The sequence below is a fragment of the Halichondria panicea genome, chromosome 16 (assembly GCF_963675165.1).
Source record: "Halichondria panicea chromosome 16, odHalPani1.1, whole genome shotgun sequence".
In the NCBI taxonomy this organism is placed as follows: Eukaryota; Metazoa; Porifera; class Demospongiae; order Suberitida; family Halichondriidae; genus Halichondria; species Halichondria panicea.
This window is the reverse complement of record NC_087392.1, coordinates 4,949,455-4,976,974: the sequence shown is the minus strand read 5'-3', so window position 1 is coordinate 4,976,974 and position 27,520 is coordinate 4,949,455. Positions and strand designations below refer to the sequence as shown.

At 43.9% G+C, this 27,520-nt stretch overlaps 4 protein-coding genes across 4 annotated transcripts in view; 2 read left to right on the top strand and 2 right to left on the bottom strand.

Moving 5' to 3' along the window:
• LOC135349474 (uncharacterized) overlaps positions 1-3,361 on the bottom strand; it is a 72,942-nt gene extending 69,581 nt beyond the window's left edge. Inside the window, exons 1-5 of the mRNA XM_064547989.1 lie at positions 2,554-3,361; positions 2,207-2,380; positions 1,858-2,047; positions 761-1,517; positions 114-403 (exon numbers count right to left, since the gene is read on the bottom strand). Of these exons, the coding sequence (XP_064404059.1) occupies positions 114-403; positions 761-1,517; positions 1,858-2,047; positions 2,207-2,380; positions 2,554-3,257 (2,115 nt within the window). The 5' untranslated portion in view covers positions 3,258-3,361. The remainder of the gene's footprint in view (positions 1-113; positions 404-760; positions 1,518-1,857; positions 2,048-2,206; positions 2,381-2,553) is intronic.
• An 85-nt stretch (positions 3,362-3,446) lies between these two features.
• On the top strand, positions 3,447-4,386 carry LOC135349491 (interleukin-1 receptor-associated kinase 1-binding protein 1 homolog). The gene is made up of 2 exons (XM_064548016.1): positions 3,447-3,886; positions 4,086-4,386. Exons 1-2 carry the CDS (start codon positions 3,447-3,449, stop codon positions 4,384-4,386), a joined length of 741 nt encoding a protein of 246 aa, XP_064404086.1.
• Positions 4,365-27,511, bottom strand: LOC135349475 (phosphatidylinositol 4-kinase alpha-like). The gene is made up of 59 exons (XM_064547990.1): positions 27,325-27,511; positions 26,962-27,084; positions 26,279-26,375; positions 24,348-24,436; positions 24,003-24,075; positions 23,606-23,844; positions 23,260-23,428; positions 22,798-22,971; positions 22,469-22,566; positions 22,319-22,359; positions 22,083-22,203; positions 21,674-21,774; positions 21,484-21,579; positions 21,083-21,260; positions 20,009-20,109; positions 19,641-19,800; positions 19,256-19,306; positions 19,064-19,175; positions 18,769-18,908; positions 18,197-18,330; positions 17,933-18,009; positions 17,765-17,826; positions 17,470-17,594; positions 17,242-17,320; positions 16,734-16,820; positions 16,547-16,636; positions 16,152-16,271; positions 15,809-15,944; positions 15,377-15,436; positions 13,922-13,984; positions 13,583-13,710; positions 13,135-13,275; positions 12,908-12,955; positions 12,684-12,796; positions 12,525-12,632; positions 12,125-12,190; positions 11,978-12,033; positions 11,531-11,619; positions 11,185-11,263; positions 10,849-10,934; positions 10,431-10,612; positions 10,148-10,238; positions 10,025-10,066; positions 9,670-9,795; positions 9,387-9,440; positions 9,265-9,327; positions 9,039-9,096; positions 8,937-8,973; positions 8,774-8,866; positions 8,641-8,708; positions 8,369-8,441; positions 8,216-8,304; positions 7,818-8,008; positions 7,185-7,310; positions 6,732-6,852; positions 6,346-6,460; positions 5,904-6,035; positions 5,420-5,503; positions 4,365-4,571 (listed from the first exon to the last, which is right to left on the bottom strand). Exons 1-59 carry the CDS (start codon positions 27,418-27,420, stop codon positions 4,502-4,504), a joined length of 6,021 nt encoding a protein of 2,006 aa, XP_064404060.1. The 5' UTR covers positions 27,421-27,511; the 3' UTR covers positions 4,365-4,501.
• Positions 24,696-26,277, top strand: LOC135349492 (uncharacterized). The gene is made up of 4 exons (XM_064548017.1): positions 24,696-24,850; positions 24,981-25,373; positions 25,783-25,881; positions 25,987-26,277. The coding sequence occupies exons 1-4, from the start codon at positions 24,775-24,777 to the stop codon at positions 26,142-26,144; spliced, it is 726 nt and encodes a 241-aa protein (XP_064404087.1). The 5' UTR covers positions 24,696-24,774; the 3' UTR covers positions 26,145-26,277.
• Positions 27,512-27,520: the final 9 nt, after the last annotated feature.

Sequence of the window (27,520 nt, the reverse complement as noted above, 5' to 3'; positions counted from 1 at the left end):
TACATACAAGCAGCACATTCGTTGCGCAGTAAGACATACTGTACACAAAAAGCTGGTCATTACGTACAATCATGCTCTGTACACTTGCATACTGTACACACACATTACTATACCTTCAAGTAGGCACACAGGTTCTCCTCGATATTGCCCACTGTCTCGGAGTACTCTTGATAGGCACTAAGGAAGATCTCCCTGTCCTTGCCAAGGCTGAACACATCCTCCACACCACGGGCACACGCCAGTTCCAGTTTGGACTGGATTAATCGTATGTTGGTCTCGACCATGAGTGCTACACTATCAGTGGGCGAGTCAGAATGTGCCTTGTGTGAGTGTGTGGAGGCGGTGACGGTGGTGGAAGTTGTGGAGCTTGTGCTGTGTGTGGACATAGTTGCCAGAGCTGGACCTGCATTGGTAATATGTTTTCCGTCATTAACGTCAACGTGCAACATCTTTGAATGGCCATAACTTGATTTAGGCTCATGATTTCTGAACGCTTAGAGTGAGCTCTATATTAAGATGCTGTGTTAAAATCAAAGGTCATTTTGGGCCCAATTCCGACAAAAAAGCATGGGTTACTGGTACATGCAAGTGGGGTAAATCGTCACAAAATTTGGTCCGATCAAATATTGTAAGCTAGTACATTATCTGAAAGGTCTCACTGTAAGCTTTCAAAATTAATTATGAAATTGAATCATCTCCAAACCGCCAATCAAAACGTGGAGTTGTTCTCTATAGATGTACTACAGACTGTTTTACGTACCTTCTGTGGTGCTCCTAGTGGACAAGACTAGGCTCTCCTCCTTGAGTGAGGGCAAGGGATCTCCTACATTCAACCCTCCACCAACCAGCACCTCCAAATAGTCCATCGTCACGTCTGACCCACTAGCAACACTCTCTTTACCAACCTCAGAGTCTTGAACCACCACCTCCCCCCAGCTGTGAGTACTATCTCGAATAGACGTCACTTCGGTCCCACCGTCCAGTTCCAAACGCCACAATCCTGATATCCAGGGGAGACCTTCCAGCCGAGAATCAATGTTCAGTTGCTTGAATTGTCCGAGAGTGTCTACTATGTCCAATACTTTGACAACACGAGCTGAGAACAAGTTTAGATCAGACATGATGGTTTCAATGTTATGCAGACCAATCCCTGAGGTGGAACTGCTCATAACACTAGTTCGACTGCTTTCGCTCATGGTGCCTTTTGTCACAGTCTTCTTAGCAAATCCATTGGTCAGATGTGACACAGCATGTCGAGTAAGCCCTGTGCTTGTAGAGAGGCCAAAAGGTACGGACGTTAGCAGCGCATCCTTCAGTTGTGTGAGCAGCTCTTTGTACACAGTTGAAAACGATAGGTAAGAATTTAGCTTGGCTACTAGTGGTGGGTGATCTTTCGAGGTAGAGCCACTGATTATGGCTTGGGATAGCAGGGTCCAGAATTGGTCTTCTGTTTTTCCTTTGCTTGTGCAGTAGGACTCTAGATCATCTCTGCACACCTTCACTAGGCTGTTTGATATCTGAGTGTGTGTGGAGGGGGGAGAGGAGATGTGAACTCCATTTACACTGTAGGTGATTTATATAACAGTTGTCCAGAGCAAAGACAGCTAGGATAGCAAAGGTTATATAGTTCCTAGTGTGGTTTTCTATCAGTCCTTGCTCTGGATAACACCACTGTACACTTGTTGTGCCGGAAAATAATAATTATGCTCTTTATAAGCAGTTGCATTGATATACCACAAAACTTATTTATGGGATACATTTGCTAAATTGAAAGACACGTAACATGCTGTATATAGCTACTGCCCCTGTACAGCTGGAAACTGTGCAGGTAGGGTGCTATTCTAAGAGCACTCATACCTTGGTAAATAGTATTCCTAGATAACCCGATCGAGCATAAGCCCGAGAGAGTCCATCCATCTGTTTGATGGTGGTCAGGAGTGCCGTGAGTGTGGGTGTGAGTGGTGTGGAGAGGAGGGCCTCCAGGTGTGGGGCAAGTGCCTCCAGATAACGGACACGATCACGAGAGTTGTTGAATGCATCAGTGATCCTACAATAGAATACATAAGTACTGTTTGCTGAAAAGAGTTCTGTTTGAAACTGTACTGAAAAATGCATGGGTAGATCTAAACTGTACAAAAAAGCAAAATTCACAATAAAAAGACAACATGAGGACAATGCTAGTAGACTATATAATTATGCTACTTACTGAAGATCACTGCTCTTCCATTTCTTGAGTAGTTTGGACTTGGTGGCTACCAGTGCCCCGAGCACAGCCTTGCTCTCCTTACTCTTGAGCTGCTCCACTAGCGAGGAGAGGATGACACCTCGACGCTGCCACTTGCTCAACTCAGCCAATGGACTACCTTGAGGGTCTTCCAATCTGTACGGAAGGTCTATGCATGGCTGGCTTTCTATTGCTAATATACGCATTTTAGAGTAACAATTGATATTTGTCAATATCACCGATCTTCATCTTATAATTATGCACGGCAAAAAGCAAAGCTAATGGAATGCAACAATAAAGCAGACACTTTAATCCATTAAGGTACTCACCTTTCATCAGTGGTTTCGATGAGTATGCCCTCAATGGTTCCAATCCAGTCTGCAACCAGTCCCTCACACTCGATCACTACCTCTGCCAGTAGGGATATCCCCCTAGCCCCGCCCCCCACATGACCACTAGACAGTTCATACCTCAGATCATAGCCAGGTCTTCGTAACAGGGGGTGGTGAATCTGGGCTTGAGTGGCCGTTTCCAGGAGACTGTTTGAGAACTTGTCGAAATTTTGCAGGAAATTGGACACGCTGTCGTCGCTGCATTCGCCCCAATTTCTCTGAGTATGCAGTAGTGGGGTGTACACTTCAGTCAGGAGTGCAGCTAAACTGGACAGGAGGGAGTGACGAAGCTCTCCACAGAATAGTTCTCGCTCCATCTGCGTGACATCCACCTCTCCCCCAATGTCCCTGCGCAGTATGTAGAGGCAAACGCATCCCTCTGCTAGCACGTCCTTCGATAATTGAGCTCTAATATGGAGCTGTCGTGATGTTGAAGGAGCTTCTCCAAGTGAGCTGGATTGAGGAGCTGTATCGCAATAGAAGAACAGTTTATGCGGCTCTCCAGGAGCCAGGAATGAGTTGATTTTGTCCACTACATGTGACTCAGAGAGGAAATCCTCCAAAAGTGTGGGGTTATCGTAGCCTCCGAAGTGGAAGGTTTCTTGAAGCTTGGATGCAAACCACCAGTGTCGCTCGTCCATCTCTTGGACAGCAGATCTGGCAATTCTACAGCAAGTCTTTGATCTTTACAATAGCTTGTAAATAGCTTGTAAAAAGCTTGTACTTGGTACGAGCCCAACCCCTTTTGTTGCCATAGAAACCTTTGTGTGAGGTAGGAAAGGTAGATAAACTTCAAAGAAAACTGCTTTTTGTATAAAACTCGCTCGAATATGAGCGCTTCTGACCCAAAGATGAACAATATTCAACAACAAGCAAGCAGCAGCACGATTGTACAGTCTCCAGCTAGAACCATCTCTGTTCAATCAACTGGTGAAGCACAATGTCCCCCGTCCCACCTCACATTTGGTGTGTCTGTGTACAGTGTCAAAGACAGTCTAGAGGCAGCCCAGGGAAGTGTGAAAAGAAGAACCGATTATATTATCCAAGTACTTCGAAACAACGGTCTCAAAGAGAAGGATTATAAATGCTCCACTGATATTTCGAGGAGGGGCGAGTGTGTGCGTGTGCAGACGGATGTTCTGATTGACTTTGATGGTGTGAGCAAGTGTGAAACTGTGAGGAACTTGCTCATTGAGAAGTTGGATGCCTCGTCAGTTCAAATCACAGCCATTACTTGTCAGCATCTCTTTGAAGACAAAGAGGAGAAACGGTATGCTTGGTTGGGAGCTGATATCAATGGCCTGTAATTATATTTTGACAATGGATTCTCACATGTGTATGGTGCAGTTTGGCGATCGAGTTTTTGCCATTATCTAGAGAGGGGATAGATCCCTAGCTGGATGCCCCTCCTCTGTACAAAACGAAACCCTGTGTATAATTTAAATCGCTATTCCTCTATTAATTTGCAGACAAGAGGCGTTTAAGAGAGCTGTGGGCAATGCTCGTTCCAAGGCACAGTCAGTCTGCCAGATGCTGAGTGTGCAACTGGGTCCCGCTCTGGAAGTGGTGGAACTGGACACTACCACTGGGCTCGATTCTGTATCCGACTTAGAAATACGAGAATCAGATCCTCCCCAAACAGAGCTACTGTCGACTAATTTGCATCTTCAGTTTGTTAAAGAAACTTTGACTTTTAGATCACAAGTTTCAGTTGTTTTTGAAACACAACCAAACCACACTTGCACTCACAAGAAGTGTAAAAAGCATTAATTTTATACCACAGATAAATATCATTTGCAATTGTGTATCTAGCTAGCTATACCATGTACTATAATTTTGTTGTTCAATGAAATTCCATTAAAATGTTTTTACTATAGTTAAGGACTCAGGAGGAGGCCTTCTTGTGATAATAGATCTTCTGTTGCATGTCTTGGATCACATCGTAGGACAAAGTCCTGTATGGAATGTAAAAAAACAACAGTAATAGCTCTGCGCACTTAAGGCCCGGGTCCAGATTTTAACACCAAAATTTACACTATGTTCATACTGCTGTATTATTTGCAATATACAGTGTATGCTGCATCAAAATGATCCAAAATGAAGCTCAATGTTTTCTTTTTCCAAAAAACTAATTAGCTTAATTCAATTATGCTAATTAGTCCCATAAATGATGATGACGTCATGCCACTTTCAGAAAGAGAAGTGCAAATACGGCGTTGAAGATGCCAAGATCAAGCTTCAAAAACAAGGCTAGATGAACATCTCATAGCTAGGTACTAGTATCCTTGATGGGAAGAGTAGGAGTTATTGTATTCTTGAGATACACAAAATAGCCTACCTCTAGGGTGGCTGTCAGAGCTAAAGAAGCTAGCATAGCTAAAAAAGTTTTGGACATTTTTACTTCCCATCAAGGAAACATAATCATAACAACATAATCTATCTTTTGAGGGCCTAAACAGCTACTCTTACCTTGTTTAAGTCCGCCGTATTTGTTGCCAAAGATAATCTATAATAGTTCTAGCAGCTAGCTAAGCAAATACATTGACCTTATGACGTCATGTGCAATGAATAACATTAATAAACATTATGAATCTCATTAACACTACATGATCTACATGATCTACATAAAATGTAGGCAATGAATAAAATTAATCTTATCAGTGCCTGACCCAGGCCTTAACTGCCCAGAGAGTACCTACAGCAATTAATTAACGCTAAACCTAGCTATAATATTATTAGTCTTAGATCTATAATAAACACACACAAATTACATTACACTGTTATAATTATTGTACCCATGCACCTTAAATTGAGGCACGATGACTCCACCACGTCTATGATGGCCTTGCCTGCATCCTTCTCACTCAGCTGGGGTCGAAACCTCGCCCTATATCACAACGATAAGTCTCAGTAAATACACAGCGATAAATAGTTATCTCAGCACATGCAGCTAAACGATGAGTACTATGTGGCTTCAATGGACACTCTTATAGGATGGCCTTTCTAAAGGACATAATACCGTATAAAGAAAGGATAATTTCGTGGGGCAAAATATTCGTGGTTGCAGGTATGACCACGAATATTTTACCCACGAATGAAGCGACCTTGCCTACCTTTACCTGCAGTGCAAGCAGCAACTATGAAAATATTCCGCGAAATGACTAATATTGCTTATCCACGAATATTTCCCCCTATACGGTTAGTGCTACTGAATGCATTGACACTCTAGAAGTAGGTTAGGCGCTCACAAATAATAAAATATAGGCACATGCATACGTATCACATACCTGAGTTGTTCGATGGTGTTTCCACGGAAACAAGGGAAGCCCGTATCAAGCATGAGGCACACGAGAGACACAATCTGCTCCTGATAAGGTCGTATAGCGAGGTAGCCCTGTACACACAGGTCCAGAAACCATCTGAGGGGGCGGGAGAAACAACAACAGTATAGGGTTAGGGTTAGTGATCCTTACCAAATAACACTCTCCCCCACACACTACCCCCACTCACTCTCCCCACACAACACTCTCCCCCACACACTACCCCCACTCACTCTCCCCACACAACACTCTCCCCCACACACTACCCCCACTCACTCTCCCCACACAACACTCTCCCCCACACACTCTCCCCTTTTATTGACATAAACACACGCTACATGTATACACAGCCTTCATACGCGTCTATTTAATAAATAGCACAGGATCAAAGTGACATGTCACATGATACCTGTAAGCGTCTGATTTCTTTCCTCCCATGACCTCGAGCATCTCCTCCGTCAGCTTGAGGTCTGGCTCAAACCCCATGTTCCCCCCGGGAGAGGATTCAAACAGAAACCCAAAGTCTGTAGTTAGAAAGTGACATTGTAATGAAGTTAACAATTCCATTCAAATGTATAAAGCCACATGCAATACCTATCCATAGCAGCATTTTGTTACAGCACTACACACGCATAAAATATAGAGGTTAATATGTACGCATTGCACTTGCAACAGAGTATTGCCAATTAACTCAAATATAAATTGGCAATTGAAGTGCACCCTATGCACGCACGCACGCACACACACACACACACACACACACACACACACACACACACACACACACACCCGTACCTATGTGGATGATATGACCCAGCTTGTCTATCATAATGTTGCCATTGTGCCTGTCCTTGAGTTGGAGCAGGTAGCTCACAAGAGAGTAGGCAGCCATGCTCACAACAAAGTTGTTACGCGCCTGTACGTGTGTGGGGGAGTATGTGCACACTCGTGGATATAAGCACTTAATAATTATAATCCCTTTTTCACAGAGATCTTTCTTGGATCCAAATTCAACTCCCAGTATAATTATAAAAATGAACCAACATTTTTTAACACCATCTTATCGAGCACGACTAGAGCCACAGAATGAAGCAGCCATGTTCAGCAATAGGTAATGCAGGCACTAGCTCTGAACAAGTTTTGTCATAAACAGACCTTCCAAATTACTTCCAAATTATGGCTTATTGAACACACACACAGGTATAATTATATATACATACCATACTTAAAGTGGATACCAAACTTCACCTGTTGGAATCCAATCGAGTCATCTTTGCCGTGAGTGGTGTTGAAGTAGTCCTTGAGGGAGGCTTGCGTCTGCTTGCCCAGCTCATCACGTGACTTAGAGTCAGGCACACACTCAATCACACCACACTGTACGACAAGGAGGGGGTGGGGTAATATGTATATTCAATAACCAAGTCAACCTCCGCCATTCTTAGGCTAAAAAGGAGGAAGGTGATCATCTATAGTTACAAGTGCTGGATACCTTGAGAAACACTGATCTCATACTATACCACTAGCCCCTAGCACTCACCCCACAAGCAGTGGCGACCACCCTGTAGGGCACTAGGTAGAGCTCCAGCCCCACCCTACAGACTAACACTAGCCCCTAGCACTCACCCCACAAGCAGTGGCGACCACCCTGTAGGGCACCAGGTAGAGCTCTAGCCCCACCCTACAGACTAACACTAGCCCCTAGCACTCACCCCACAAGCAGTGGCGACCACCCTGTAGGGCACCAGGTAGAGCTCTAGCCCCACCCTACAGACTAACACTAGCCCCTAGCACTCACCCCACAAGCAGTGGCGACCACCCTGTAGGGCACCAGGTAGAGCTCTAGCCCCACCCTACAGACTAACACTAGCCCCTAGCACTCACCCCACAAGCAGTGGCGACCACCCTGTAGGGCACCAGGTAGAGCTCCAGCCCCACCCTCTCAAACGCATCCTTGAACAGCTGCATGATCTGCAGTGCGAGCATGTCTTGTCTGACATCGTCCCCCACTTTAAAGATACAGCCTTGCCACACGGCCGAGCTACTGAACAGAGCAGGTAGGTCCACCAGTGACTCTGAAAGAAAGATTGTGATAATTAGACAAAACATTGAGGAACAAAATTCTGGTAGCTTGAATATATGCATAAGAGCCAAACATGAGATTTTTGTGCATGTGGGTATCAAAATTGACCAGTTAGTCTGGAGCTGTGACCATCATGCTTTTGTTTGATCAAAGGAATGAAAATTGTATCAATTCAGTAAAAATATATTTACTAACAAACCTGTATTATTTGTTGTGTTCAGTTGCTCAACTTTAGCAGTGCCGCACTTTGCCACTTTGAACCTTGCTAAGAACGGAGCCTTGGCAGCACTGGGGGTGGGGTGGGTGGGGGGATTGGTAGATCAGCAGATAATGGAGGAGGGTATGGCCTTACCTTTGCATGGGTCTGCCAGACTCGTAGTCTATCTCTAGGAGGAGAGAGTCTGGGTTGCTAGGCAGATAGACACCTGCAGAGGTAGAAAATGGTACTATTATATTGATTGTCTGTCTAGTATAAATATACGTAGCTGCCATGTATACAATGATTTTGAATGCATGCTCTATAGTATCACACAATCCTAGTTAGAACAGTACACACTGGTACTAATATTGGTATTGTTCGTGCATGACTGTATGTTATTGTGTGATATGCCTCGAAGTTAGTACCTGGTTCAAGCTTCACTTCCTGCAGTGCCTTTAGACACTCTTCTCTTCTCTCGGCTTTGGGGAATGGTCTACAGTTATGGAGACAATACTCACTCATTGTTCAAGTTACAGTACTATAGCTGCAGCAGTTCACCTGATGACCCCTGAGATACCAGTGACCTTCTTGAAAAATGTGAACTCCCTCTCGTAAAACATAAGAGCAGACCCTGATAGTCCCGCCTTTATACTATGGGTGGGGGGGGGGGGCGATGGCGGTAATGATATCATGATTGTTATATCAGAGTGAGTCAACGTACCCAGTGCTAAGTTTGTCTAGAATATCTCCGATCTCAGCTGCATGCAAATAAAGACAGAAATATGTCAGTGACTATAGTACCATATATAAGAGCTGCACTCACGATCTCTCTGAGTGCCCTCCTCATCCATGTACATGTTGGCCTCCATGTTCCACAGAAACTGTACACAATGCATAGGGGGATAAATAAGTCAAAAGTCGTGTAGAACTAGTCTCGTTCTCAGTACAGATTTTCTCTAACGTAACACTATGCCCGATGTAATAATTATAGCCAAAATTCGGCCGATTACATGCTTACAAACTAGATGTACGTATTGCACTCAGCTCACCTGATGGGCTAGTAGCTGTGACTTTTTACCTGCTGCTAAAATGTAGGCTTGAGCAAAACCAAGCTGCAATGTGAAGAAAACACACTCACAACTCACACCTCTAGCATTGTTTCCACGGTTACCTTGTCATAGCGAACTGTCTGTACTAGTTGTGGTATGTAGAGCAGAATATCGTCCTGTGGATAAGAATAAGGTCAGAGTACATGCACACATGTACAAGCATAATTATGACATGGCTTTACAATATGTACTGTACAACGAGAAATTAAAATAAACACCCTTCCTAATAGAGGGCGGGGAGGGGGGGTTTGAAATCCCACAGTATCTCAAAATCAATCATAAGTACGAGAGAAATGTAAACTATACATGTACTAGTTTAATACCCATTATGATTATGGTACGTACTGGTTGGAAGCTCTGCATGGCCTTGCTGGCAAACTGAGCGGTGATGGGGTGTGAGGAGAAGGGCTTGTAGAAGTAAATGAGGGCAGCAGCTGGTGGGACGTTACGCCAGTAGAGGAGGTGGTATAGCTGCAATCACATGACAATGAAGTGTAAATACATTATTCTTCAAATTAGATTGTCAGGCATATAACATAATTCACGCTAGCCTCCTTCACCGGCCTTCCTAAGTGAAGTGGGAAGTGCGGCCTGGGATCGAGGCTAAATTCACGCCTGCTATAGCCTATACCAGGAGTGTGACTCCTGCCTATACATATATAGGAGTGTGCCAATGTCAACTGCAGATACGCTTACGTACCTCTGGAGCATTTTGCTGAACTGATTCCTTCTTTGCCAGTCGCTGCAAGAGAGAGCACATACTATAGTCACGCAAGTGTCTAGTGAGCATAATGCTATAGTCAAGTGAGCATGATCTCTATACCTGAGCAGCGTCGGGGATATCGATGAAGGCCACCGGGTGGGAGTGGATGAGACGATCAACTTCTCGAGACACAACCTCCAACGTCTTAAACCTTTGAAAAAATTCAGACCCAATCAAAAGTTGTCAAGTTAAGCATAATTATGTCATGTGATAGAGTTATGATAGAGTTATATAGTTTGAGCCACTTCAAAATGTTTAAATGGAACCGTTCAAACTAAAGTTATTTTCACTCAAAGTTGGCATCCTGAAAGGTCAGCTTTCAGCAAAATTAAAATTATTGTACCTATTGACTAGCTGGAAGGCAAGGTGTGGTGATGTATTGAATGCCATGGCAACGGTGGACCTCCAGTGCCTGTCAGACTGTGTGGGATTGCTCCAACTGTACACTCCCTCTTCATTGGGTACAGTGAGCTCTGGTTGAGAGCGAGGGTTCTGCCACACACTCAGACGCTCTATCTCATGTCTCTGTACATGAGGGAGGGGGGAATGGATTAGCCGTGACCGTAAATACATAAAATGGTTACAGTTACTGCAATATACTTCAGAACAGCATGACCATAGAATAAAATTAATGATAAAAAGGTGGCCAGTACAGTACCTGTATACCTGACAGTGTGTATGTTATGTACAGAAGGTTACCTTACTACATGCACTAAATAGCAAGCACTACACTGTATGATGATTGAGCTGTACTCACTCACCACCAAGGCCAGGATGAGGTTCCTTCTCTTGAAGAGCACTTTGTTCTTGGTCAGAGTGGAGCTCTTCCTACTGGACATTTGGGGCACTGCAAGGGGTACAGGATATATATACCAGTGATGTATACCCTAATGACATACCCATAAACACACACTAATACATACATGTACCCTTATGACATACCCATGAACACCTTAATGACACGTACACCACAATTTCCTAATCACACACTCCAACAACATAGGACATACCCATAAACACACCCTGATGACATATAAACACCCTAATGACATACCCATGAACACACCCTAATGACATACTTTACCCTAATGACATACCTTGCAGGTTCTGGATGTTGAGAGAATTGGTCTTGGTGTGATAGCCACGACTAGAGCCGAGGACATTCATCCAGTTTCCCTGAAGAGAGGAGGAGATCTCACGTACTAACCAGCTACAAAGTACAGGCTATAGGGATGTGCCCACAATATTCTAGTGGTGGCTATTCAGTCCTCAATCTCAATTCAAATTAGCCATTTTTATAGCCTAACACATGGGAAACTATATGGGCCTAAGAGATGGTTATTTTTGTCTAGAGGTGGTTACCAACCACCACCACCACTGGGCACATCCCTGTACACTGCCTGTTCCCCTAGCAACGTGGTACCTATGTACATGTATGGTCACCTGTGCTGCACTGGAATCAGCTGTGAAGGCTAGGTCCCAGAAGCTGATGCTGCTACGAGGCACAGAGGTAGAGGCCTCCAAAGCAGAGCCTGCATGACACAGGCGTAACACATATAACAGTATTGTAGACCCTCTAAATAAATTATGCAACACTAATTTTGGACATTTCCCCCATACATATATATCGCCCATACATACATACATACATATACAATCTTAAAAGCAGAGCCTGTATCTGTGTTACACAAGCATGATGCTCATATAACACAGATACACGTGCGTAACAGTGCAGCGCTAGTTGTAAAGGGGCATAGTCTTTAAAAAGCTATCGGCAAAACATCTGACATCGCTCTACACAAAGACTAATAAATATTTACTTTGGATTGCCCACTCCAAATTTAAATCACATTATTTGTCTACTATGCATGGGTGGGTTTGTGGACTTACTCGGTAATTGTGGGACAGCTGCAATGTTCCTGAGGTCCTTTACTGACTGCCAAAACCTGTGACCACCATAAAAACACAGTCAATCAGATAACACAACCATAAAACAACACAGTCAATGAGTAGGATCGTCCACACAGCTGCACTTACTTTATGAGCACAGACATTGTTTCCCTGACAACCACGATGTCATCCATCGGCCAGGAGGCCTCAAAACTACAATAATACACACAGTCAGAGAAATACGTACACCACTCATTATTAGACAACCTACTTGTAACAATTAATACAGTAACAGCTAGTATAAGGAGATGGAGCCGACCCCTTTATAATTTTACATGTCTTTTCGGACACCTTTGGGGAGCATGGTTTTGGTTCATTACATGTATACAGAGATGGCGTTTGTTGAGCTAGGGGTTGTTACTGTTGGGTACCTATAAGTGCCTGGCCTTTATATCGCAGTTTTGCTTTTCTTCGGGGCTGTCCCCATGCATTAAGAAGTGCTCCACTGTATTCTAGAGACTATATATAGCTGTGCATGTATACTCACGCAAAATAGTCGAGGGCTGTGTTGTAAGCTTTCTCTCTAATGACGGTCCTCTCTAGAGTGTTGGAGATGAGGTTCTCTTGTAGTGCCGTTACAGCTATGCTCAGCAGTCTGTGGTGGGATCACATGACAGGGCACACATCATATGACTTGTCAGCTGACCTGAATCGTGCGGCGACTGTCTCTGGGGCGTGTGAGAGATGCTGAAGCTGTCGGGAGTTAGGGCCAACACCAAGTGTGAAGGAGTTGTGGAGAATCTCAACTATCAGCGAAACCTGCATATACACATGACCTTGAGTTAGACATTTTGAAACAGTGGGTCAATCAGTATAGATCTACATGTACGTAGCTTGTACACGTATGCACACTCGTGTGTGGGTGGGTACCTGTGCCGTGTCTCTAGTCTTGACCACGCTCAACCTGTTCTCGAGAAACTGCACAAAACAGAATACACATGAACAACCCACAGAACTACGTACATTTGTAGCAGCATACCACACAAAGTTACAGCTGGCTATTTATACTGGGCCAGCTATAATCTACAGTGCTTAATATAATAAGATGTGATCTGTGATCTGTCCAAAACAATGTCACTGGGACAGACTTGGCGTACTTGAATGAGGAGCATGTGTTGCTTGACTGAGACAGGGGGTGGTCTCTGGTTGTCCGTCACAGAGGCCTCGAGGTGGGCGGAGAATATTCCCATCTTCTCGTCAATCGTCCACTTCCAAGCGGCCGAGAACTCCCTCATAAACTGTCGGGGGGAACCATTAAACATGTGAAGATAGCAATAGTTAAGTTTTTTTTAGGGGGGTTAAATCTTCTAAATTTTAGGCTTGAAACAATCACAGTAATTAGAGTACGCACCATTAAACATGTGCAGATAGCAATAGTCAAGTTTTAGTACACACATATTATTGAAAAGAGCTTAGACATTTGAAAACAAAATATGTACACCAAATAGGAGTTTTTAGGCCTAAATAATAAGACATTTTGTACAATCAAGGGGATATTTAGTATAGCCGGTTAGTAATATGAACACACTGCAGTACATAACTCACTGGGTATTCAAGATCAGGTCTTTTGGTGAGTAGCCATTGCCAACAGCCGACAGCCACTGACAGAGCAGCTGCACTGAACCTTCGTATTGGAACCTGACTCACGGTATAGAGCAGGGACCGCTCAATACCTGTGGGTGTGTGGGTGTGTGTGTGAGTGTGTGTGTGTGGTGTACGTGTGTGTGGGTGTTGTGTGTGTGTGTGTGTGTGTGTGTGTGTGTAGGTGTGTGTGCATGTGGGGGGGAGTTAAGGGAGGTTGACGATTGCCAAAACATTGCAGCAATGGTTGTCTGACCCACAGTGGCACTATAGTACTAGCAGGAGAGGCATGATGGAACTTGCCTTCAGACACGATGAGTAAAGCAGTGGCCTTGTACAGAGCACCGGTCAACTGCTCCCTATCACCTGTGTGTATGGCAGTAACAGCTAGTAACATGTTATAATAGATACACAATAATTATGCATGAAATTATGTATTGACTTGAGTTCCGTTGGTCCAATAACGTTGATTTTCTGAAAGCTTAGGGACCCACGTACGTGTAGGGACAATGTTTAGCTGCTCAATACGGTATAAAGACCAGTATCAATAATTAACGATGATCATTGTGCTTAGATTTATATACGCAAAACAGCAATTTTCACAAAATTGATATGAGATCTATATCTACGAGTTCCAATTTTCTTTGTCAGTACTCAGTCCATTGGTATACTAAAAAGCTGGGAGCGGCTCTCTACAACAGAAGTAAGGTGAGTTGTTGGTCATACAAAAGAGTCATTCTGTACTATTTGCATGTACTGACAAAATTCTTTGAACTGATTCAACCTCTTCCCTAAGCAGCTGAACATCGTTAACGAGGGCAGCAGAGATTAGGCTGTCCACAACAACCACTAACAAAACACCAACCAACAGACACACAATAACAATCATCAGTGCTACGTAACAAAATGTATGATTTCTTGGCGAGGGTTTAGAAGTTGTCTGTCCAGAAGTACTTCTTGAAGCTAACAGTAGTCTTTCTGCTGGGAGAGGTGGTTTGTCCTCAACTTGTAGGGCCTTCGGTGTGTTGGGGGGAGCCAGGCATTAGCTCGTAGTTGCTGAAAGTGGACTGAGCTATCAGTATGGGAGGAGGTCTCGTGAGTTGAGGGTTGTTATAGCACGGGTTGTCATCCATCTCTTCCGAGTTCAGGGTCTCCATGGTGATCTGTGTCTCCATGGTAATCGATCTCAGCTGCAGCTAGCTAAAATATAATCGTACGTTGAACACCTTTCATCAGCTGACTTGCAAGAGGTACACAATCTAACCTGCACTAGATACAGTTACAATCATGTATGTGCACTGCAGACTATTTGTACCACTGTTGACTTCAATATTAGTATGCCTCATTTATATAAATGCAATCATACGGCCGGGGGCACTGTGCGTGTTAGGGCATGTGATGGTTCCATTGACAGTACATACAATAAATTGTTGGTTCAGTAATAATTACTCTATACAATGGTAACACCTACATCAATTGTTATACTGCAAAACATGTGACAAGCATATGCAATTTTAAGAGAGAAGTACATGTACCATGCAAACAGCTAGTAAACCTTCTATAATACAACAGACACCTATCTATGAAGAGCAGTCTTCCGTAGTGGATTAATGTCATTAACCCCATGCACCTACTCAGCAAAAGACGGCCTCTCTATAACGGGCAAAATGGCTGCTCAATTAATTCCTATTAAAGTACTCAGAGGAGGCCCACTCTAGTAATATAGCAGAGAGCCATGAGGCATCACAACCCACTCACCTGACTGTATTGCAGTGAGCACTTGAGCAGTGAGCATGGTGGGGAGATCAACACTTGACCCTGATGAAGCAAACATATACACGTGTAAGTTAATTCACAGTGCTCAGAAATCCATGTCCCAACTAAGCTCATATACAATCATATGTATGCACAGATACATAATCCAACCCCTCACCCAGTGGTGCTGACAGTAGGAGCACCCCCTCATTCCCAACACCTCCACCATGCTACTAGACTGTACACCATGGCCCAACCCCTCACCCAGTGAGGCACAGTAGGAGCACCCCCTCATTCCCAACACCTCCCCCATGCTACTAGACTGTACACCATGGCCCAACCCCTCACCCAGTGATGCTGACAGTAGGAGCACCCCCCTCATTCCCAACACCTCCCCCATGCTACTAGACTGTACACCATGGCCCAACCCCTCACCCAGTGATGCTGACAGTAGGAGCACCCCCCTCATTCCCAGCACCTCCCCCATGCTACTAGACTGCAGGTAGACATTGCTCAACGGCCGAGAGAGACTGTCTGTCATACAGCTCGCTCTGTTACCAGTCACCGACGACTATAACAGGAGAAAGAGGGGGAGAGCATGAAACAACGTGTAGAGTAACAATTAGTAAAACAATCTACAAAGCTAGGAGCATCCCTCTCTATATTAAGTATGGCATCGCTTTTAGTAACCTCCGACCACCAAAGGACAAAGTCTAATTAAAAGGTCATTTCACTTTAATTGGAAGTACGTACAAGCTAGAGAAACCCGGCCACCCACCGGAAGATGTTGTGATTCTTGGTTGAGTTGCGAGTGTTTACTGATGATTGATGCTGCCAGGGAGACGGCACTGTGGTGGACCACACCCACACTACTAGTATGAACACTGCTGATGTAGTCCTGTATATATAGGGGGTGTGGTTTATATTAAGAGCACCCCCTTCTTACACACACACGCGCACACACACACACACACACACACACACACGTGCATATCATTGTTCTTTTGTTTTGTAGTGAATTTACAGAAATTTGACAATTCCAGTGGGGGGGGGGGGAGGGGGGTAAATTCTACCAATAGGAACAAGTGCCCTCTCCCCACTCTAAACTCTAGTATATGTACATCCTTCATACTATGGTCATCTGCTCCTGCTATAGTCATAGAACATGCATACCTCCAAAATGGCCTTGGTTTCAGTCGGAGTCCATTTAATGGCCAACTCAATAATTTGCTGGCAGCGGGTGGCAAAGTAGCTGACTGTTTTCTGGGGAGAAAGGCAATCAAACACACGAAACATGTATGTATACATGCACACGACACATTAGGCTGGTACCTGATTCTACAAGGCTATATATACCTACCTCTCTCTTATCAAACTTGTCTGGCATTGTGATGGAGTGGTCCAAGTGAGGCAGCTGGATAGTGACGGCCTCCCGCGGAGACAGGTCCTGAATGTGGGAGCACAATAATTACTCCCCACTGAGATACATAAATTATACCGTATAGCGTTCGTATTTTTCGTATCAACGAAAAATATAAATGGGTTGTCTGTACAAAAATGTGTACAACGAAAATTACCCACTATACGGTACGTAGCAAATAGAATTCAATCAATCAAATAGCAACTACGTAGCTATCAAATAGGCCCGGCCATTTCGGAAAAATCACCAAGGCTAGCCCATTAATTAAGATGTCTTACTTTTGAAAGCTTACATGTACAATGAGCTCTTTCAGTGAACCAAAAATTGATCAGATTGAACATTTTTAACACATGCTTTGGCTGTTCAAAGATGCTAGACAATGGTCCCATACAATGTACATGTACTAACCTTGTGCGTACTTGTGAGGTGTCTCAGTACATGCATATACCTTGAGTGTGAGTGAGAGCTCCTGCAGGAGGTCCAGCATGGTGTGGATGACTGTCTTACTCCACAGGAGGTGCGGGAATCTACACAGGGGGTGGAAACAGAGCTACTAATTACATGTACCTTACATGTAGGTGAACTACACAGGGGGTGGAAACAGTTTAAAATACTTCATCTACATGTAGTAACAGTCACGATCAACAAGTAATTAGCAGTAAAACTTAAGTCTTACTTTTCGACTAGTTTTGTGAGATAGCGATCTGCCACTTGTTTAATCCTGCCCTTGAGGTGGTTGAACTTGAACAGTAGCAGCTGTGCCACTGTCTCCAGCTCTCTGGCCCTCGCCGCGTTGGCAGGCTGCAGACAAGGTAGGGATGGAGGGGGCTCTAGTAAAGCCTTGCAATAGAACACAACTCTGAGAGGAAATGCATAGCTACAGACTGAGTACAGTACATGTACGTCACTAAAGTCCTTTATTTTGAGTAACTATTGGATACTCTATTACCATTTAACGGATCAAATATTACCTTGTTTTCCATGAGCTCCACAAATCTGTCAAACAGCTTATTGGCAATCATCTCCACGGCAACTGAGGTAATATACGAACACCATTAACACTATGTACGGGCACTCAAAGTTATGTATAGAGTACCTAGGGAGATGTATAGAAGTAACGACTATAACCATGCACTTACTCCACAGCTCTCCGTGCAGTCCTCTGTTCTCAAGGTAACGGAAGATCAACGGAAATGTTTCTGTAGAGCTCTCAAGTCTATGTGTGTGTGTGTGTGTGTGTGTGTGTGTGTGTGTGTGTGTGTGTGCGTGCGTGCGTGCGTGTGTGTGTGTGTGTGCGTGTGTGTGTGTGTGTGTGTGTGTGCGTGTGTGTGTGTGCGTGTGTGTGCGTGTGTGTGCGTGCGTGTGTGGTGAGGGCACAAGCGACATAATCATATAGTACGTACCTCAGAGTCTCCAGCTGTTCGATGGACTGCAGATACATGCACTGTACAAAGGTGAGGCGATACACAAGTCTGTCCAGGTCCGAGGACTTGCCCAACCGGTCTATCAAGCTCTGTCTCGCCTCCTGAAGCTCTCCCTGGGGGGTCAAACATGTACTGTATGGAGGGGGCTATATGCATGTGCTCTCCCTGGGGGTCAAACATGTACTGTGTGGGGGGGCTATATATGCATGTGCTCTCCCTGGGGGGTCGAACATGTACTGTGTGGGGGGCTATATATGCATGTGCTCTCCCTGGGGGGTCGAACATGTACTGTGTGGGGGGCTGGGGGCTAAACGTGCTCTTCATACTACACCTACTAAACTAGTGAAAATTTGTATCTGCATGTCCTGTAAAAAATGCTTCTCTCGCCTATTTCTATGGTTTTTAGTGCTTCCCTATAGTTACTTAATTGTTGCTAATACGAGTGACACACGACTAAAACGATCCACACAATGCAATACGATCAGATGTACAATGAGTGAATGGCAGAGATGCTGTGTATATACATAAACAGTATGAATGAGCACACGTACTGCAGCGATATTCTCAATCTTGAGGGGATGGTTGATCTCCAGCTCCTTGTCCAGGAACTTCTCTCCCCCCAAAGAGAGGAGGAGGGGAGATCGTGCCGCTATATCCCGCACACTGACATACCATGCTGATGGAAACACACCTGCACACACAACACATTGTGTAATCATTAGCTATTACTGTAGTTGGGCTTAATTACAGCTATGGGGTATGAAATATTCAAATTTCGTATAATTAGAATGACACTGTAAAAGGTATAGTCTATAGATTGATCCAGCTGCATGTACCGCTCCTCACCGATGCTGAAGTTGCTGAAGCCCATGATGATGCAATAGAGCCAAAAGTCACGGAAGATCTTCACTGCTTTAGTAGAGGGCTCGTTGTAGAGCGGCTGTAGCTCTTGAATCAGCTGAGGGGGTGGGGGAGCAGGGGAGGGGTCAATAGCTTTGCAAGTTAAGGTTACCATCCACCCACGCACACACTACTCACTGTTGAGATGACGGGTAACAGCAGACCCAGACTGAAGGAGCTGGAGGTAGCCTGAGAGAGAGAGAGAAAGAGAGAGAGAGAGAGAAAGAACAGTTTACTAAGTCAGGGAGAGAGGTTACTTGCAATGGCAACGATCACAGGAATACTACTTCATGCAGCTACATGTACTTCATGAACATATTTACACTGGTTGGTTTTCCTAGTAGCCATCATTATGCCTCAGGGCGATGATGTAAGGGCATCTTATATCAGCATAATTATAAAATTCACTTTTATTACATGCATTAACATTGGAACATGCATGTGGTACAGAGACCAAAATGACAACTGTAATTGAGGAAATACTAGTCTTATATAGACATGGAGAGTTCTGTAATATCAGTACCTTGCGTGAGAAGGTGGCTACCTCACTAGCCCTCCGTGCTTCAATGCCCTGCTGTACGAACAACTGCATGGACATGTCCAGTAGCTCAAACCTCTGTTGCTTGTCCTTGAGGTGAGTGGCGACGTGTACCAGAGAGTCCACCACCGGCTGGTAGATGTGACTATAAGAGAGAGGGGGGGTTAGCGTAGGTCTGACACATACAGCGGGTACACTTATCTGGGCCAAGACTAGAGCGATATATTTCTCCATTATGTTATTTCAATAGCTATATATTGCATTATAACTTTGTGCATTATGCTATATATTGCCTTAGCAACAACGTAGCAACGGGATATAAAGTTATATATTCTGTACTACTAGCTGTTCACCTGAAGGTCTCCTTTCCCGCCTCCCTCTTGGAGTAGGCTGGCATTGGTTCCCCTAGAGACAGGCCCATCAGGCGAATCAACATATCAATAGAGCCAGGGTCCTGTAGGTATGTGTGTGTGTGTGTGGGGTGTGTGTGGGCGGGTGAATGCAGTCATTGAAATGAGGATACCACAATCATAGGCTATTTACCTAGCACCTACATATTCTTGTGATCTGGAGGGCTTCTCAGGTACTACACATACTCAATAATATTTGCGGGTGAAAAACCTTTGCAAATGAGCCAAATCAGCAGAAATTTTTACCCTTTTGCGATCTAACTATTGCGTTCTGGCAAGGATCGTGTGTCATTACCAGTACCAGTTTAGGTTTTGCGATTTTATTTTTGCAAAGTAATCAACAATACATAGTGATACTAAAATACTTTCTAGTCTTTTTAGTCAATCGTACATTATTTCTTGTTCAGCAGCTTCTAGTTCTTTAGTTACTTCTCATTTTTCACTTGACGTAGATTTCTATTTGCTTGATTGGAGAGTCTTTGTTAACGTATGCATCCTCATCAGCACACAGCCTCAGCTCAATATTATCAGTTATTGCTGTCGAAAGCTCTTTGCAGAACCATGGCGGGCTATTAAACGTGCAACACTTACTGACCACACCCAGTAAAAAAAGACATTCCAATGAAGTTATAAGTTCCCAAGGCTGTTTTAGAGCTATTGGAACATGTAACGTGTAAGCGTGCTGGTTATGACTACTACAATAGGAATAGACCTTGAGAGTTGCATGGACTAAGCACAGTTACTTGTAGTTTATTATGCACTGGATATAGAAATAGGTATCGTTGTGATGGCCTTGATTAAACCGTAGCGCGGATGTTACTCGAGGGTACCAACCGTTTCCAATCCCTTTAACTCTTCAATCTATGGTTGTATATATACCAAATACCATGGCTACATGTACGTATCTAGGGTGTATTGTAGTTTGAACCCTCTGCAGTTCAATGTACTCCAACTACCTTTGGGTACAACAGTAGATAGCCATGGTATAACTATTACTGTAACACTGTATATACTCACTCCAGTCTTGGCGGCCATCTTCCCCAGCTCCCTGACAATGTTACCATCCAGGTTGCTGGTTGGATGGAAGAGCCTCTGTTGGAAGATGCCACTCGTCTGGTCGATGTGTTTCCCCCTCAACTCAACTGCTACCTGTCCCAGTAACATCACAATACACTCCGCAACACGAAGAGTACGACTGCATGTAAAAGAAATAGGATATAGGTTTACAATTCACTAGACCATTACCATTTTATCAAGCAAAGCCTACGTATTTTGGCCCAATCAGTGAAGCAGGTCATATATGATAGAGCTTACTCAGAAATGTTGAAATTGGATAAAGTAGGTTCTTCAAAAGAGAAATGAAAACACTATCATAAGTCAAAGCATTTTGCAATAAAATATATATTGTGTTATCTCACTCTATGCTGGCGTCACTGGTGTACAGTTGGTTGCCAAGGGATGCCAGGAAACCATCGATAGTATCACTATTGGACCCATCTCCAATCAACAGGGTTCTGCAGAACAATAGTCGTATTATAGGGGCTCGTGTATGCATAATTATGGTTTCTTAGGGAGGTGAATAGGTAGGGACAGTACTCTCAACCTTACCTACAAACCGCTTTCCCCAGTGCTTGTTGCACGGTAACAAAGGCGTCCATTCGAGAGACATGAATGGGTGTGGCCAACGATGACCACAACTTCCGATACACCTGTACAAGGGGGACAAGTGAATCATAATACAAATTTGTTATTTTGGTATCATAATTATTAAGGATATGAAAGAATAACCATGGTCCAAGGCCGAAAATGACAAAATAATTATGACCGACCCCTACCAAGTTTTGGATTTAAACGCATCATTTGAAAGATCTCTTTCTGAAAATCATAAAAATCAATGAAAACGAACCGTCCACACTAAAGTTATATTTATTATAATAATATCACTTCTACAGTGTATGCCCAGGACTGATGTACGTGTACATTAATTAGTGCATGCTTGGTCATACAGTTGGTTCACCTGAGGTTTGACAGTGGTGGCATCAAAGTTAACACTGCCCTTGCCACTGGAGAGGGCGTCGCTGTACATCGAGTAGAGGAGGGGCGAGTTGAGAAACTCTTTGAATCTGTTCAATGCCAGGCTGCATACGAGGGAGGGGATTAGTAGATGCATAGTGGGGGGGGGGGGAGGTGGAGAGAGGTCCGGGAGTATTAGGTTTGTGTATATAGTAAATGGTGATTACAGTTCTATAATACCTTATTAAACTGTGACGCTGCTCTGCAAGAGCTGCAATGGCCTGTGTGGGAATAACACAGCACACTCAATAAACACTGTACACATTATTAACTAAGAACACAGGCTAGTAGCTAATAATTACAAGTGTTGATACCTAGTACCTACTGTACCTCGAGCATGGACGCCCTGAGGGGTGCCACCAGGACACTGTATTTGGCAGTGTGCACAGTCAGCAGAGAATAGAAACGTTGAAAGGCATTCTCTACCTCTGTGTGCGTGTGTGTGTGTGTGTGTGTGTGTGTGTGTGCGTGTGTGTGTGAGGGGGGGTTGAGAGGAATTAAACTGCTACTAAGCACAAAACTATTTTCAAAGAAGCAAAGGTATCAAAAATCAAGTTTTAACGCAACAAAAGGCTTTTTTCTCATAGAAACCTTGTGGTTTTGGTTGCATACACATGTAACTTTTGCAATCGTCTGTAACTCATTTTAGTTCCACCCACCCTTGTCAGTTTTGACAGCCCAGACGAGGTTGTCCACGGCAACACAGATGACCTTGATGATATGGAATGCCCTCTCATTAGAGCCGGTTGGTGAGGCAGTCCCTAACTCATTCACCCCAGCCGTGATCTGACCATCAGCTAGCTTGAGTACCTGACCCCTCACTGTACCTAGATCTAGAGGGGGCATATAATAATAAGTAAAATAGTAAAACCTCTCTTAATGGCCACCTCTGAATAAAGGCCAACTGTGATATAAAGGCCAGGTCTCAAATAAACAGTCTGTGTACAAAACAACCCCTCAATAGAGCAATAAGGGCAACCTCTGTATAAAGGCCAAATGAATGGCTAAAATGATGCTCCCCAAAGGTGTCATTACAGTACATGTAATTGAAGTTATAAATAATATTGTACACTTTGTACCTCCAAAGGACATAAAGAGCACCAATATCGTTATCAACATACCATGAGGGGAGGTGATAACGAGGTCCCTGATGAGATTGGTGAGGACGAAGGACACCACATTGCTGATGTAGCGATAAGGGTAGCCCAGCTGCACGAGGTGGCCGCTGCTCATTGCCTCCAGGTGAGAGTCCAGCACCTTCCATGGGTGGGACGTCAGCAGCTCCAAGGTCTGTAGTGTGTGTGGGTGGGGTGTAGGAAGTGTGTGTGTGTGTGTGTGTGTGGTGAGAGAGGGGCAAAGATAGTATAATCCAAGAACTTGCGAAGTATTGACTATAGTAGGACCATTTGAATGCAAATTAGAGCTGGTGGGTTTTGTACATGAACATCACTTCCCACGCACACTCACCATTTTGAATAGATTGATAGTGCTCTCCTGGTCCAATCCCCAGACCTCCTCATCACAGCTGGGGGTTTCACCGTCCAGCCCCTCCCCATCACAGCTGGGAGTCCCCTCGAGCCCCTCCCCCTCACAGCTGGGGGTCTGATCGAAGAGCTTACTAAATGCTTCACTGGGTCCACTCAATGACACTTGCAGAGCTCGTCCCACACCCAGTAGGGCTGGCACTGTGACCAGTAGCTGGTGATCTGCATCAAACAAAGGAGAGGGGAGTTAGAATAATACTCAGAATAGAGGCTCATATAGCACATGTCATGAGAAGTTGTCATTTGGCTATACACTTGGTACATTATTGTGTTTGATTGCCTCTACATGCAGAGAGTGTGTACACTTGTATTGCACTCACCATCGTGGCTTTGTTCTGAGCTTTGGTTCCTCTTGATGAGCTCCTGAAACACACCCAGTACCCCCTCAACAATCTGCAGAATATTACACTAATGCCATTGTACATGTATACAGTGTAGGGAGGGTTTTTCTATGTTCTGCTATGGAGGGGGCGGGGCTGGTATATAACTTTGCAGCAAGCTATTATATTATAGCGAGTACCTCACTCACAGAGAATAAGGCTTGCGTGAAGAGCACAAAGTTTTGCAAAAGAATGCTATGAAATTATTAAACACCTTCCAATCCCCTCTAGTATATGAATACCATAAACTTGTTTACATTGACTTGTGCATACACTAGTGCTGACCTTGCTCTTGTTCTCAGAGCTGCAGAGTGGAGAGATGTTGGTGAGGATGAGGACTAGCTTGTAGGAGAACTGCTCAGCAATCATGCCCTCTGTGTGTGTGTGTGTGTGTGTGTGTGTGTGTGTGTGTGTGTGTGTGTGTGTGTGTTTATGTGTGTGGAGTATGTGTGGGGTGTGTGTGTGGGTGTGCGTGCGTGCGTGTGTGCGTGTTGCATTGGTAAATGCATGCTGTATGAACCACATGTTGTTGTGAAGTCAGAACAACACGACAATAAAGCTAATTATTCATACTATGGGTATAATCTTCAGACAATGAATGAATACACGACAAAAAGCTTCTCTAATGTCCTAAAATCTAAAATGGGGAATTTTAGGTCTTACTGTAAACACATTTTTTGTCACATTATATCAGTCAAGGATAAAGTCAAAAATGAAACAACAACTGCTACTACATGTGCTAACAGTGTGCTGCTTCCTGCAGTACTCCATGCAACAACAGGAAATAGGTACGCTAATAATCAATTATTGATGCATGATAGATGTACATGTGCAACAACAACAACAAGAACAGTGAAAAAAGCGAAAATTAATAGCAGAATAAAAAAAATAAAAAAATAAATCATTTCCTTCCTACAGAAACATTTCAAGATCCGCAGACAAGAAATGTGGAAATTGTGAATGGAACCTGGACACGACTACAGGTCACGATCGCATACCCAAGGAGCCTAGATAAAGAATTCATTCCAAGTATACGCCATAACAGTGGCTGCCCGCTGAGGGCTGAGATCACAGATCTGCCGTTTCAAGTATACCTAGCAGAAGATACCGACTGTCCTGTACAGTTCTATGAAGAGCAGCGATACTTGAGCACACGCTGTGACAAGCTAGTGATGCTGGTGCAAGGCACAACAGAGTTGAACGGCCATGAAATACAACTCTGCCTGCACACAGAATTGCCAACATCTGATTTTCCTGTGGAATCCAATTTGCCAAACAACTACACACTGACAATCATCGGTGACTCCAACGGTGAGTATACAGAATTAAGATGCTTCTCATGCAACCTGCATACTCTTATTAAGTCTACCGTACCCATACCAGTACGTGTATGACAACTTTTAGTTTAAACCTATTTTAGCAGGGCTGCATTGAGGGTGGGGGGGGCGAGGGGGTATTTTGCCCCCTCCCTGGATTTTAACTTTGATACAATAGAATGGACACAGACATATAGAAGCTGAGGATGATATCACTATAAATGATAGCTGAGTTCATTGCGCCAGAAGTGATCTAAGCCCCAAATATCCAAATTTTTTGCATTTGGTGCGCATGCTTTCGCGTCAGGGGGCTTTGCCTCCCCTATGTTTTCATTTGCCCAACCCTGACCCAAAATCCTGGATGCAGCCCTGTTTAGTGTCAATATAATTATACATACATACAGACACAGACGACTCCCCTACACGACCCCCTGCAGTGAATGCAACACAACCCCCTGTTATAGCACAAGAACCATGCACTATTCTACCTAGCTTATTATCAGGTGAGACATTATAGTTGCTTGCATACACTGTACATTCAATCAGCGACCACTACGTACTAGTCCTATGCTCTGGTATTATGTATACATAAATGCCTCTCATTACAGAATTAATTCGAAACACAACACAAGAAACAAAGGAAACTAAGGAAACTAGAGAGAGAGATTCAATAATAACCATGGTCTTACTCGCGATAACAATTGCTCTAGTTTTCATGGTTCTTGTAGTCACTGTCGTCATCTTATATGTATTGTGCACCTTATAAAAACAACTAAAGAAATAGGGACCACTCAAAAAACTGTAGTGAATGTGGATTCAATAATTGGCTATTATTATTATTATTATGTTTGAGTACTCACAGACACGTATGTGATTATATATTTATGATTATGAGCTCACCTTTCTTGGTGACTAGTTGCATGTTCTGCACCCATGAGGCTGATGGTAGACAGTGGAGGAGTCCCAGCAGGTAGTCCACCACCTCACTCTCATCAGCCTGAGGGGAGGGAGGGATATATTAAGTGGAGCTTCTAATAATTATTATACGTACAGTGTATTAAGCCTCTTTATAGAGTAGCACCAAGTTTACATTCAACTCATGAGTTAGAATCCCACAAGCTTAAGCTTAGTAGATCTATTGACCATTGAAAAATGCTAATGGCATTCGTGCGCTGTTGGTTGGATTGATGCAGCGTGCACGTTATGCGTGATAAAAACGACCTTTACCAGTTATTCATTGTAGTGTAATGGCATTAGACTGCCGTCCATTAAGATCATCACATTTTGACCGAACCAAAACATGCCTGAGGGGTTTATAAGCACGCAGGTGCTTGTAGTATTTTTTGTCAGTGGTGGTTATTTTGGGTGGTTAGTACCAACCATCACCAACCAGTGTGGGGGCACATCCCAGCAATGGCCAGCATTGTGTTTGCATCACCAACCAGTGTGGGGGCACATCCCAGCATTGTGTTTGCATATAACTTTGGAAATGTTCAATGCACTGAGACATTGCATAAGGCTCTCTAAAAACTCGGTACAAACATCAGATTAATCATTATTAGACCTCTTATGATGTTCCCTACCTGAAGTTTTGAGTTGACTGCATACAGTCCGAGTGCTGTCACAGCTGCCAGGGACCGATCACTGAGCACACACGCATCATCACCACTCGAGAGGGGAGGACAGTAGTCAAGCAACTTCTGTACCTGATATGAATGGACAGTCCGTTAAAACAAACTGGGACCACTCATACATCATCCCTGGCCTGGTATAATGATGTACTTCTCGTACAATTTACATACTGTCATGTATCGCTACATACCACAAACAACTTGTTGTAAATTTACTGTATACGCAGTAACCATGGATACCTTGTACCATAACATTTACACAACCTATGTCCTCTACACGATATATACGAGATTAATTGACGAGAGAAGGGTCACCTTTCCAGACTGATCTGAGCTCTTCTCTGACAGTGCCCTAGCCAGGCTATTGATACAGGTAGCTTGAAAGGAACTAGCAGAACCAAACCAGGCCATCTCTTAGGTCTTTAGAATGAGCACAGAAGAAGACCTGGACACATGTTTATACTACAGGGCTTGATTTTGCTTGATAAGGGAAATGGGAATTCCCCTTCTT

Coding starts and splice junctions, on each gene's coding strand:
- LOC135349491 (XM_064548016.1), top strand. CDS start 3,447: ATGAGCGCTTCTGACCCAAAGATGAACAATATTCAACAACAAGCAAGC. Junction 3,887..4,085: donor GAAGACAAAGAGGAGAAACG/GTATGCTTGGTT, acceptor ATTAATTTGCAG/ACAAGAGGCGTTTAAGAGAG.
- LOC135349492 (XM_064548017.1), top strand. CDS start 24,775: ATGAAACAACAACTGCTACTACATGTGCTAACAGTGTGCTGCTTCCTG. Junction 24,851..24,980: donor CATGCAACAACAGGAAATAG/GTACGCTAATAA, acceptor TCCTTCCTACAG/AAACATTTCAAGATCCGCAG. Junction 25,374..25,782: donor AATCATCGGTGACTCCAACG/GTGAGTATACAG, acceptor ACATACATACAG/ACACAGACGACTCCCCTACA.
- LOC135349475 (XM_064547990.1), bottom strand. CDS start 27,420: ATGGCCTGGTTTGGTTCTGCTAGTTCCTTTCAAGCTACCTGTATCAAT. Junction 16,821..17,241: donor AGCTCTCACTCACACTCAAG/GTATATGCATGT, acceptor TCCCACATTCAG/GACCTGTCTCCGCGGGAGGC. Junction 6,853..7,184: donor ACTCGATTGGATTCCAACAG/GTGAAGTTTGGT, acceptor ACACACGTACAG/GCGCGTAACAACTTTGTTGT.